The sequence below is a fragment of the Uloborus diversus genome, chromosome 7, assembly GCF_026930045.1.
Source record: "Uloborus diversus isolate 005 chromosome 7, Udiv.v.3.1, whole genome shotgun sequence".
Lineage (NCBI taxonomy): Eukaryota > Metazoa > Arthropoda > Arachnida > Araneae > Uloboridae > Uloborus > Uloborus diversus.
Window position 1 is genome coordinate 96,896,384 of NC_072737.1, and position 14,478 is coordinate 96,910,861.

The 14,478-nt window shown below is 34.8% G+C and overlaps 1 protein-coding gene across 1 annotated transcript in view; it reads right to left on the bottom strand.

Moving 5' to 3' along the window:
* The window catches only part of LOC129225626 (GPI ethanolamine phosphate transferase 1-like), a 109,882-nt gene that overhangs the window by 73,978 nt on the left and 21,426 nt on the right, over positions 1-14,478 (bottom strand). The window contains 2 exon segments of the mRNA XM_054860093.1: positions 7,323-7,423; positions 8,202-8,318. Coding sequence (XP_054716068.1) covers positions 7,323-7,423; positions 8,202-8,318 — 218 coding nt within the window.

A 14,478-nucleotide genomic window follows, 5' to 3' on the forward strand; every position in this document is an offset into this window, starting at 1 on the left:
ATTCAACATGAATTACAGATTGCATGAAAAGTTTGTGATTGCGAATTTTAATAGCAATTAAAATACTTGCAATATTTTAAAGGAAAAACATGAGGTGCATGTGCTATGCACTACACAACTATATAAGAAGTATAAAGAGTACATACATATGTATATATTTTTACGAAAATGAAGCTATTGGTGATTTCGTGTTTCGAACATTTTGTGAATTTACTATTAACAGAATCAAAATTTGATTATAAAATATGAAGTTTATATATTTCGAGAGTCTTAAATTTTCTCTATTACATTGATCGTGTGAAAAAAAGTGCTTTTCAGTACTTAAATTGACCTTGGATAAATCATGTAAGTGGAGGGGGGGTAGCAGATTTCAAATCTGCCTAGGGCTGCCATGAAGCTAAATTCAGCATTGCCATTAACGCATTCATGATCACTTGCGTCATTCCCATGATAGAATCTTTCTTCACTAACAAATCACAAAGATCATTTCTATTGTCTAGGAATGGCTCAAATTTTTCAATGTGAACGTTTTTGGTTGTGTGTCATCAATGTCAGTATCCTCGTTGGTTTTTTCATCCTTTGTCACTTTTAAAAGCTCTTCTTCCAGTGAGCTCTGAACTGTGTGAGTTTAATAACTTTACTTCTGGAAAGAGCTCTGGAACCAATCACATAAAATGTTTCCAGTGGCCCTAGCTCGATTATTAGCATGCCAAAATGCAATCTAGTATGTGTAAGCTGCAACCTTTAGGAGTTTGGATTTTGAAAGAGGGGAAACTTTTATCTGTTTGCATTGCCGTATCCGCGTAAAACTGAAACTCATCTGCATAAAGTAAAATAAAGGTGTCAAATTTTTTACCACGTATAATAGAAACCGAGTAAAATAAACCAGCTTAAAACGAGGGTCTACTGTATACATAGTCCAGTCAATAGATACATTTTACTTTGCAAAAAATGGGGTCAAAGATTTTATTTTTTTAATTTGTACATATTGGTGCCGACATGGAAAAACCAAGTTATCCAACACGAAAGACCCCGGGAGAACTTTTGGGGGCCGAAAAACCACCAAAATTCATGACTTTTTTTGTTTTTTCCAAAATATCTCCGAAATGGTTCAACTTAGAAAAAAGATTTTAATGTAAAGTTTAAAGAACATAAAATTTCCTACAACTTTTGTATTTACAACTTTTTTGTAGCACAAATAACAAGCTTGCTATAGCTCTTTGAAAATAGGCAGTTTTTCTCCACTCCGAAAAAAAAAAGCTTTCACACTGAAAGCAAGGCGTCATAATTATTAGAACTTCAATAGAAACTTTAGTTTCAGAGAGTTTATCGACAGTTCGAGTAGTTTGAGTTTCTTGCTCACCTCCCCCCCCCCCCCCCCCCCCGCTGGACACAGTAGCAATTCTGGCTGACAGATTAGTTTCCACTAGACTCCAAAAACAAACGATGTATTATGAAACTGAAATACATATATACGCATTCCTTTAAAGCACATACGACTGTGCAATAATAATTTTAAAAAAAACCTTCCCCACTGCTCACGAACTAACTTTTCTGATCTGACAGAGGTAGTCTTCATCAGACTCTAATAATAGATGATATATTGTTGTTTGTAACCGGATTACACAATATATACATTCATTTGAGGGATATAATTCGTACATTCTAGTCTAATTATTGCAAACAAAGATGCGATTTTTAAATATTGATGTGAAGGAATGAATATTAGGCAGCTAATAAGCAAACAATCAACACAGTCATGCATCCTATGCTCTGATACAATAATAATAATAATAAACCCTCCCCCACCGCTCACGAACTAATATTTCTAGTCTGACAGAGGTAGTCTTCAGTCAGACTCCAATAACATATGATTTATATTGCAGTTTGTAATTGAATTACAAAATCTTCTCATTCATTTAAAGCACATAATTTGTACCATCTATTCTATTACAAGCGAAAATGCAATATTCGAATATAAATGTGAATGAATAAATATCAGGGTGATAATAAGCAAACAATAGACATAAAAATGAATAAATAAAGGTACAATAGTAATACGTAATGAACACTTTGAAAAACTTCTGCAGAAACTGACTTTTTGAGGCATGAAAAACCCAAAAGAATTAACTTACAAAATGAAAACCCTACTGTAGAAGATTAATACATATATCTAAATTACAGAGAGATTCATTCGACCTTAAAGCAAATAGAGAAATAACAACAAAATACGCTGTTTATCTTCTTCGAAGCCGTTTTGAAGGTCCAGGTTCTCCCGGTTCAGAATCTGTAGGGGGTAGAAAGAAGCTGTGGTCCTTTAATTGTTCATCTCCTTGTTGCGGTAATTCCAAAAGCTCCTGGAACAAATTATCTTCTTCAGCAGTCTCATCCAAAGATGAAATTTCTGCAACATTTTCACAATTTGTGCCACTGCAGTGTTTGCACGTGCTGGAGCATATTAAACACCTGCCTTGTGACAAGAACAGGCTCCAGTACAATTTTTCTTGAAGGTACAAGGTACATTCTTCAAAAGATTCTGAGTAACTGAATCTCTTTTCGTGTCAACATGCATTAGACCTTGCGTCATGCGTTCCCAACCCCATTTCTCTGGATCAACTATGTTGCCCAATCAACTTTGAATTTGGTGGTAGAACCGATATGAGTGATAACGTCCAGCATGCCCCCCCCCCCTCCCCGCACGTTGGAGGTAGCCCTGCAAGATTTATCTTAGCCCTGTGTACTAGTTTTATAAAAAGATTAAATTGCAAAGTATCCAAAGATAGGTTTAAATACTTTACGTCACCTATGTATAATATTTGCAAAATGTTTTCTCCAGCTGCAGCTAAGGAAGGCAACAGGATGACAGATTGGGTCCTTAACTACTTCAATACTTCCTTAATTTCAGGAGTTTTTTTTTTTTTTTTGACTATTTTGTACAACTTAATTTTGCCTTGGCCAAAGATTGCCGAAGTCCCATCACACCCACAAGACGCATGGATGAAAAGAATATTGCTGGGGTCAAACTTAAAAGATTTAGTGGGGAAAAAAACAAATCACAAGCATTCCCTCTTCCAGGTTTTAAAAAGAACAAGTTGCTGAAAGGCTGTCCTAAAGCTGTCATCAGTCCTCTCGCTCACTATAACAACCTTTTCAATTTCTTTTGCCTTTGAAAGAGCAGTAAGTGAGTGAGTCGGCATCATCTTGAGTCTGCCTGACTTCAATGCCACACTCTTCGAAATATGTCTCAAGAAGTAGAATAAGACAATTCTTTTTGTTATAATTTGCCAGAAATCTTTCTTAAGGAATTTAGTTAACATGTTAGGTTCAACCATTACTTCAAGGGAAGAGATTGATTGCTCATTGATATAGCATTTGTGACAGGCAGTGTGAATTGTCACTTCTTTTAAGAACTTCAAAAAACGTTGATGTTCTTCATTTTGCCGTTTTGCGCTGCATCTTTTAAGATTTTCTGTTCCCTTCTCCTTCAGTCTTTATTTCGCATTCATGCAAACTGATTTCGCAAATAATAATGATAATAATAAAAGAAAGAAAAAAAAACATCTTGGTCAGGCGTAATCATTTCTAGGAAAAAAATTGTAATTCAGAACACACAAATTGATAAAACATACTCTCGCTCAAACCCTGAAGTGACCAACATGAGTAGCTATTGAGTCGATTCATCTCATTTGGAGAAAAAAAGGGGGGGGGGTTGGAATGGGGGTGTTTTGTTTAAATTAAAGGGAACGGAGGCATTTACCCTCAGCTGTGAAAGACAAATGATTTCCAAGGTCAGACTGCCGGCGTTTCTCCTTTTTAACTCCGTTATCCGATGCACTTTCACGCACTTCGTTGGAGGGGTTCAGAAAAAGTGAGACTTTCAAGAAGCTGTAACTCGCTTGCTTTTCATGCTACAAAAATGTTGTAATGACAAAAGTTGAAGGAAATTTAATCCTCTTTAACATTTGTATTGGAAGTTTTTTTGTAATTTTAACCATTTTTGAGATATTTTGAAAATTCTACAAAAAGTCACAAATTTTGGGGGGTTTTCGGCCCCCAAAAGTTCTCCCGAGGTCTTTCGTGTTGGATAACTTGGTTTTTTCATATTGGCACTAGTATACACAAATTCAAAAAATAAAATCTTTGACCCCATTTTTTGTAAGGCAAGCCCGTTTTTTTCTACCTATTGACTGGACTAACAATACAATTAGCAAATACAAAGAAATAGAAAACATCTTAAAGACGGTTAACTTAAGAATGCACAAAGCAGCAATTAATAAAGCAAAATACAATAAGTGGTGGTAAACTAATAAATGAATTAGCATAATGAAAAAAAAAGTTATTAGACACAATTTTGTCAAAATTTTAGGACAGTTTTACGACACTAAATACCAAGTATCAACAAAAACGATCTGTGATATTCTGAGCATGTGCTTCATTTTCATTAACTTCATTTTGAACTATCTCCCCCCCCCCCTTCTTGAAAAAAAAGTTATGTATGTTTCGTTTTCCTAAAGGAGAAATTAGAAATATTTTCTAAGTTTTTTTTTTTTTTTACTATGAAATATATGAGTACAGTTGACTCCTGCTACAGCATGATTCGACTTACACGAAAGGGCTATAACGAGAATTTTTCACAAGCAACGAATTTTAGAGCCAACGTGAATTCCTCGTCGACAACACAAATTTTTTTGGAAGAAAGTATCGGCTTCGTTATTGGCTGCTAAATATTTATTTTATGAATGTTATTACATCCCTTTCAGCGAAAGTTCTTACTCCAAACTGATCATGTTGTTTGTGCATCAAATAACCACTCAGCATCTTTCATTACTTTTTATTGTTTTTCACTCTTGATGAAATACAATGACACCTTAGCACGTTGTTTCATGAAAAGTTTGAAGATGTGAAGAAAAAGAAAGTTTCTACCAAAAAAGGAAAAAAAAAGTTAAAATTCTCGATATGCTTGAATAACTACAAAATGTCAATGGTAGTACGACAATAAATATGAGTGAATCTTCCATACATACAATTAAAAGTCAAGACAAAAAGATATTCATAAAAGCTCATAAATTTGCTTCAATATCGAAGCTTGCTGAGTAGTGTAAGCCAAGTAAATTATGAAAATGGAAGCTGTTCTTGTACTGTGGGTTAAAGAGGTCAGGAAGAAAGGCTGTTGCCATAACTGGAAATGTTATAAAATAAAAGGCGAAGCAATCATATTTAAAAATGTATTAAAAAAGAAGAACGATCTGATCATCATCATCTTTATTTTTCAACTCATAAATATTACTACTATATCTATTGTACAGTACTACTATAGTGCAGAATTTTATTATTACTGCATATTGTGCATGCCGGGTTGTTTTATTTTATGTCTTTCCCTCCCATTGATCATTCATTTTGTGCATCTAAAAGTAGTTTGTTAAATAAAACGGCTTTTTTATATTTTTAAAAACAGTAAAAGTTCAGTTGTCTAACGTAAGAAACTGTAATGTATAGTTGAGGAATGCTTGAAAGCAGTTTAAGTGGTATTTAACAGTGTCTAGAAGATTTTGGTGTGTTCTTAAAAAAATTGAATACATGCATTTTCTACAATGCGGAATTTCAACTTACGCGAGGAATCTTGGAACGCATTCCTCGTGTAAGTTGGGACTGGACTCTATTGCCATGTTCCTTCTTCCCTTTTTTTGTAAGACCAAAAGAAATATGTCACCCATGAAGATGAGAGCATTGAAAAATATACATTTTTGGCATAAATTACAACTGACAACCATTGAAACTTGAGCTGCCGTGCTCATAATACACTCTACATTCTATTCAACTTTTATGAAATACTAGCTTCATTGTCCGGCTTTGCATGGTCTACCTCGAAAATAAAAGTTTTGTCAAGTGACTCATGCTCAACAATCAGGCTTCAATTAGAGAAAAAAAAAAATGCTGCAAAATTTCCCGTCAAAATAATCTTTTTCAAAGAAAGAAAACGGCAAATCAAAAGTTCCGAAAAAAAGTTAAACACTACCCACCATAAAAACAACTAAAATCCTAAAAACAAAAGAAAAAAGGTAAATCGTCAAATAATAACCAAAAGGGGAAATTTTTACCTCAAAACAACAAAAACAAAATTTTATTTAGTCCCAGATGAGAAAAAAAAAGGCAACCTTCTGAACGCTAATTTAAAATGAGACCACTCAAACGATAATTTTCTAATTTAAAATTTCTGCTCCATTAGGCTTAGCAGTGCTTTTTACTTTTTTCCCGGTGATTTTACAGCCTTTTTTTTTTTTGAAATTCGAAGGAAATAAAGGAACTCTATGGGTGTATTTTGTTGGCTTTCGAATGGGATCTGAATTAAAGAAATCAGATAATTATTTCAGGTAGAAAGAGCCATTTAATGCCATTTTCGGCTCTAAAATTTAAATTCGAACTGTTCAGTTCTTTTTTGGCATTCGAAAAAAACCCTACGTTTCTTCTCGGGTGCCCAAGTAACCTAAATGCCAAATTTGGTCGAGATCCAACATAAACTGCGTATTTGTATAGGGAACATACACACATATATATATTCTCTGTTTTATTTATATAGATTGTCGTAGCAATGAAATTAAAAAATAAACTGTTAGTTTAATATCATGTAACATCAATCTAAAAATAAAAGCGACGTCAAAGAGATAAAAATAAAACAGGTTTTAATACAAACTAAAAAATATTTCTTTTCTAACAGCAAACTAGAAAAACTTTTTTCTTACAGGTGGTTATGAGATAGAGAAATGTATCTGCTGCCCCAACGTGAGCAAAATGTTTTCCCCCCTCAGGAATTACATGAATTCACTTAAATACAACTACAATATACATTATACAATTTGTCTAAAACCTCTCTAAAACTGTAATATTGGCAAAAGTTATCATTAGTTTTATAAATTTTGACTTCATACACTAAAGTTTTTTGACTGTTTTAGATTTTTAAAGTAATGTGATATAAAAAGTCCGAAAAAAATTATTGATCCAACAAGTTGCTTGTCCGTAGAGTAAAAGGCTATTTTTATAAGTGGCAGTACAGTAGAAGACAGTTATAACGCACACCTCGGGAACATAGGTTTTGTGATACATAGGCTTTGGCATTATATAGATCATTTCACAAATTTAGAAAAAAATATTCAGACTATATCAATATTTTTACACATTATAATAAGCTTTTATAGTACAATGAAAATTAAAGCTCGAATCATACCAGTATTAACAGAAAAAAATCACATGTTTAACCAGTATAGGAAATAAAAACAATAACTGCTGATACATAATTGTGAAAATTATTTATGCATAACACTCACCAAAGAATTGACGGGAAAAGGAATACCAATCAAAGTGGCCATCAACGGAGCTATATCTACTTGATTCATGTCCACTCTTTTGATTTGAGCCAATTTCCAACCTGTTTACACAAGTTTGAGCAACTAAATAAGTTTTACAATTGAACAAAATAGTTACATAAAACAAAATCAAATTTGAAGGTAAGCTAAAGTATAAAAAATGTAAACTGAAGTTAGAAAAATATGAACTTTAAAAATAGGTGTAATATACCAGACAGCCCAGTTGTTACATCCAAGTTTGTTCTTATCAGAACTCATCAGTCTGGAATAGTGAATAACCATTGCCAGAGGCAGACGTCATCTCATTGAAACTGAGAGTGTCAACAAACTGGTAGAAAGAGAAAATTTATCTCACCAGCAAGTGTCAGCAGCATGGTGCAGTTGGACTCATGAATTTTAGGCAAAGATGACATCTGTCTCCCCCAGCTCGGTTATTCACTAATCCAGATTGATGAGTTCTAATAAGAATGAAACTGCAATCTTTGGATGTGAAAACAAGCTGTCTGGTATACTACATGCAGTTCTGGGCCTTACCACTGGCTTAGAGGCTGTAAGCTACTGCTAAAAATAGATGTTTGGACAAGCTAAAGAAAAATACATTTAAAAAAATAAATCTGAGTTTCAACAACACATTTTTTAAATTTAGGCATAGACTAATGCAGTATATAGTGTCTTTCAGTAGAATTTGAATGCTTAAAAATTATATTTCTGAGCAAGAGCATCAAAAAAGTAACATTGTAGAAATTAATTACACTGTGCAAATTTTCCTGCTTTGTTTATATTCAAGTTATTTTGATGGGAATGCAGAGATTGAATATTAACACTATTTATGGTACTTACTAGCAGACAAGCCATCATGATAAACATCTTTGCCTTCTCCAAGAGGGCCTCGAATTCCAGCTCCCCATGCAACAATAGGAGTGTACGTTTCTTGCTCATCACCAGAACCATGAGATCCTTCAAATATTGAAAATCATTTTGAATCAAAAGAGAAGTATTTCAAATATGTTCTACATAATACATTTGACTACAGTTGTCCCTCACTACTTTGCACTTCAACTTTTGTGGCTTCATCCTTTTTTTTCTCCAAATACAGTAATTAACCTTTTTTTATGCGCTCGTGTAAACTTTTTCCTACAAAAGAATAACAAAGTATGTCTTTTAAGTACAGTAAGCTCTTCTGAGGGGCTGTAGTTGTACTAATTGAGGGAGTGGAGGTATACAATTTGCCAAAGAAAATGTAGGGAATCGCTATCTCATTTTAACTGTTAAATGCTAACTGGAAAGTATACATCCATGTATTATTACTAGGGGATAAATACATCTGTAAATGCTGTTCAATAACGTACTAGCTTTTTAAGTTTTATACGTAATACCTTTAATGAGGATAAATGTAGAGGAAGAACGGGCCCACATACGGTTACTAACTGGCAATTAATTCAGTATTGAACAAGTTGAGATATTTTAAAAGATTAGTACTAGTGTGTAAGAACTGCATGTGAGTGAGTTTTTTTTTATTTAAATTATTAACAATGTGATATCTATTAGGCCTAATATATATCATTTTCTCATATTTTGTGCAATATATTAAGTAATACAAATGTAATGGTGGCTAGGGGTACTGTTTCATGTCCAGGGGGGGGGGCTCCAACTATGTTAAAAACCTATTTAAATTGTCGTAAGTAAGTTTTATGCACTCTAAATAGGAAAATATTCTGGGAGGTCATTCTAAGCTTTTTTGCTTTCGACTTCGACATTTCTCGTCACGTGATCGGCTCTGACATAAATATCTCGCAATCTGCTATTCCAAAGTCCCATCTCCCAGCTGTCGGCGAACGGGCGAGTTTAAGAGAAAAGGCGCGAAGGGGGGAGAGGATTTTTCGCCGGTTACGGGTAGCATGAGAGGCGCGCTGAGGCACGTGACTTCTTCCAACCAATGTTCTTTCAGCGCACGTAGTTTTTGTTTCGCTTCATCCGTGTACGATAAGGCGCGAACTTTGAAGAATCACTGAAAGGCCTGCAAGTGGCTGCTTCAAAGTACACATTTTGTGTGACGAAGAATCACATTTAAATCATCTTAGATTTTCTTTAAGAAAATCGCGTCCATAAGAATAAATTCTCATAGGAATTCACGAAAGAGGATAAAAAGAAAAAATGGGCCGAACTCGCCCATCTGTTAAACCCCGAGGGCTCCGGTGCTCAAAGCATTCTCAAATGGCAAAAGGTAAGTCATGTTTTATGCATATTTCAACATTACAGTGTCTAAAACAATTATAGAAGAGGGGGGGGGAGCCAATACATAAATAAGTTGAAAATTAAACGTAAAATATGTTGATTTACAATATAACACCATCGATATTAGTAACTTTAATCAATAGTAATAATAATAACCTTAAAAAATAATCATGATATTAAAAAAAAAACATTACTATCATAAATGCAGACGAAGAAATATAAATTGTCCGTAATTGTGGATTGAATATATGTTGTTATTATTGTTGTCGTGTTTAATGAAGTGCAGAGTGCGAAAGGTTTAGATGCACCTGAAAGTCTTCATGAAAAAATCTGCCATTCAAATTGAATATATAAAAGACTAAAATGCAGGGGTGTGCGAAAGGTTTAGATGCACCTGAAAGTCTTCATGAAAAAATCTGCCATTCAAATTGAATATATAAAAGACTAAAATGCAGGGGTGTGCGCACCAAGGAGGAGGGGGATTAAGTCATTTCATTGACTGCACCATTGAAATTTTTAGGGGTGTTTTTTCATTTTGGGGGCTCTTGCTTTTGGAGAGGGGAGTCTTCGCGATATTTGGGGGGCCCTTGCTCTTAGGGGGAGCACCCCATATAAAATGTAAAAGGCTTGTTGGGCTAATTGAGCTTTTTGGGGATGAGAGCAAACCATAACAGAGTATATAATCTTCCATATTATGATTGGTTATGTAAAAACCAAGGGCTGTTGGGGATACCCTCCCTTCCCCCCTGTCAGTTGTAATTATAACAACAATCTCAGTTTCGAAGACATATTTCAGAGTTTTTTCTCTCTTATCTTTAAAAGTTATAATTTAATAAGTATATGCTAAATAAAAAATTTTATTTCTTCATTATTCCTGTTTTCAAGATCCCATTTCTTCTAAGTATTGTTTTTCAATTGTTCTTCAAAAAAGTACTTTTCTAGATTTCTTTTTTTAAAACAAACAACTTGCACATATGATTACATAATTCCATCTTTATTTTAGAGATTAAAAAGTTAAACCAGCAATCTTGGTTACAAGAGCAGTTTAAAATAAATAAAAACTTCGCTTCTGTAAATATATTGAAAAATATTGGCAAAGCAAATAATTTTTTTAATCATAGTTTCACTTCAGCTGATAAAGAACTTTAAAGTAAGTTCAATCAAAGGGAAAGATTCTAAATTGAAGAAGAAATGAAAAGGAGCGTTTTTTGATGTATTCTCTTTTCTTTCAAATGCATCATATTATACAGCAGCCAATTTACAAATGCTTACAGTATAATCAAATACAGTATTTGTACAATATTGCTAATTTTGATGTCAGCGAAATGGAAAATCAAATTTTGGAATCAATTCCCCAGAATTACCAGCCTCGGTACTGTTTTGTAATTAGTTAATCATTATCAAATTTCAATGAAGAAAAATAAATTTTCTTACAAATTGAATTCAATTGAAATCTTATGAAAGAACTCTACACCCTCTTTTGAAATAACAGTGGGTATTTTAAAGAATTTAGGGGAAAAAGGGGGAGGGTATTTTACAACAAAAGAACGCAGAAAAAAAAAACCTTCGTCAGTGGCTTGCCTAGCATGGGTCACATCCAGGGGGGCAGTAATTTGTGGTGTCACCCTTCCCCCCTAAAAACGCAAAAACAGGGGATTGTAATATTCTGTGTAAACATGAAATTCATACAATTTTCAGAAACAATTACTAGTACTTTTGTGTTATAACTAAATTTTAAGTGGGATAATGTATAGAAAACAAATAAAAATTATGAACGCTTTTTATATAATTTGCCCTACACGCATTTGTGCTGGCCGTCGAGCTGTCAAAAAAAAAAAAAAAAGGCGTAGGAAATTTATAGCCCCTTAATTTTTTCAAATGCATTATCTCTTGAAAATAGGGGGCCCCCGATCCCTCTCCCCCATCTTATTTCCTAAGTGATGGATTTGGTTAAAAGAAAATTAAATCAATGGAAATAATCAACCTTAGCCTAGAATGCATTTTTATTCATAAACTCACATCTTTTACATTGTAAAAGGAGCTCTTAATATCTCCGAAACACGTGTCTGCCATTTAATTCGGATGTTTGTGCATTATAATGTTGTTATTAGTTGGTTTAATCCTTTTAAGCTTTGAGAACTTGTTGTTAAGCGAGAAATGTTTCATATATACCTATTTTATGTTTGCAGTTATAACCCCCCCCCCCCCCTCTCTGCATCCTGCACCATTTTTAGGGTTAGTCACATCCTAATTCGATTTCCTCGTGCCAATACCTTTCAAAAAAACTAACTCCTGTTAAATGTTGCACATATACCTATTTTATGTTTGCATTATAACTCTTCCCCCCTCTCTACCCCTTGCACCATTTTTGGGGTTGGCCACATCCTAATTTCGTTTTCCTTCGTACCAATATCTTTTAGAAAAACCAACTCCCGTAGTTTTATTACGAAAATTTCACCGAAAACCACTTTGCCCCCCCCCCCCCCCTTCTTCCCTGCAAAATGTTCGGGGTTCGCTACATTCTAATTTGTCCGCTTGCCAACACTTTTCAGAAAAACTAACTTCCGTTTTAGTGTCACAAAAATTGAACGGAAAACCACTTGCCCCTCAGTGCAGTTATGACCGCCTCCCCTTTCCCTGCACCATTTTCAGGGTTGGCAATATCCTAATTCGTTTTCCTACTGTCAATACCTTTCAGAAAAACCAACTCCCGTAATTTTATCACAAAAATTCCACTAAAAAGCATTTGCCCCCCCCCCCCCGCACCATATTCGGTGTTCGCAACATTCAGATTAGTTTTTCTGAAATGTATTGGCAAGCGGAAAACTAACTCCCTTTGCGTCACGAAAATCGAACGGAAAACCACTCCCCCCCCCTGTTCAGTTATGACCCCCCCCTCTTGCCCCTTGCACCATTTTCGGCGTCGGCAAAATCCTTATTCCTAATTTGTTATCCTCCTGCCAATAAATACCTGTCAGAAAGCTTACTCCCGCAACTGTATCACAAATTGAATAGAAAACCACTTGCCCCCCTCTGGTGCAGTTTTGACCCCCCCCCCCCCCCCCCCCGCTTCCTAAACCATTTCCAAGATTGGCATCATCCAAATTCGTTTTCCTCGATCCAATACCTTTCAGAAAAACAAACTCCCATAATTGTATCACAAAAATCGCACAATCTCACCTGCTTCGGGGCAGTCGAGATTTCGCTCTCAAGTAAAGGCGCGAAAAGTCACTTTTTCCCCTTCTTTTGGAGCTTAGAATACGAACTTGCGAGATTTATACTGCGAGACTGCGATTTTCCCTATAGCGCCATCTAGTGAGACGATCAGAACTAATCTCGCAAGGTGAATTTCGAGCTTGGAATAAGCACCCCTGTTTATAAACACAGAATCCTACTTCTCAGAAATTCAGTTTATGTGGTAAAGTCTGGAACGAATTAACCGCGATAAATGAGGGTTGACTGTATACGGATTAGAACATAAAATTCTGTTAAATTTTTGGACCTTAAATCATATCAATTATTTAAATGGGAATCCACTCTTTATTGGTGAAATGATGAACTGCCATGAGGTATAGTTTATTTTTGTACATCTTTCTTGAAATTTGAAATATTTTATGCAACAATATCAGTAAAATTCCTTTAAAAAAAAAAAAAAAAAAAAAAAAAAAAAAAAAAAAAAAAACTAAAAGTTAATCATTTATCAATTGAGAAAACATTGTAATTTTGCATAAAAACATAAATATTTGCATGGACGCTTCTGTTAATCAGTCAGAACAAATTTACATGAATAATCATATTTGGTCAGGCTAGTTTGCTTTTTTTTTTTGTGTGTTTCGAAACTCAGTTTAACATTGGTCCTGAGCAGAGCCGGCCTTAGTACATGCGGGGCCCAATTGGTGAAATCTGACGGGGCCCTTTACAGGATAGTTGTACAAAGTACAAATGCAAGAAGTACAAAAAACCAGACGTCTTTGGGATGTCAGAAGTGGAATGGAATTGCAGGGAACGGGGGATCTTTTCTTAGAAATGTTTTGAAACGGAAGTTTTAAAACGCAGTTTTGGCACGGAGATGAGGGTTTTTTTTGGGGGGGGGGGGGGTTGCGTTAGAGGTCAGACAAATCACCCACGGTCCGCGGAAGAGTCTTCAAATCTGACGTCTAAAATCGTAATTTTGGACAATTTTGTTGAACATGAAGGAAAAGGGGGAGAAGCGGAGGTTACCTGCCTACCGAATTATTTTTAAAACTTAAGATAAGTTTAGATTAGTTTTGGTAACAATGTAACAATAGGGCATTGGGGCCTCCCCACTCAGAAATTTTTCTCGAAATTTTAGTCCCAATCGCGTGATGTTTGATGATAATGGAGAAGAAAGGAATTTGGTGATCTCCTGTGGAAAATTTTCAAAATCGAGGGCTTTAAGGCGCAATTTTAGACTATCATTGGTGACGTTAAGGGATTCAGTGACTCTTCGAAAATTTTTCAATATTGAAGTGTTAAAAACTCAGTTTTAGGCCCTGTTTTGGTAAAGATAGAGGGAAAGGGAGGAGATTCCTCCCGGATTTTTTTTTCGAAACTGAAATCAATTTTATGCTATGCATGGGAAGAAAAAGAGTTCGAGAGTTTTCATGGTATTATTTTCTAAAAGGGAGGAGGGCTGTGAAACTTATGAATCTCCCTTCTTTGGAAATCGTTTAAAACTGAAAACTGAATAATGTAATTTTTTTTCAGTTTTTTTGGGATAAAGTTGAGGTAAGAGAGAGAGAGAGAGAGAGGGTGGGGCGTTTGAGTACTCTAATCCTGAATTTTTTTGAATAAAGTTTTAAAAACGCACTTTCAGTCACGTTAGGAAATATGTCAGGGTTTGTTGGCTTCCCCAAGGAAT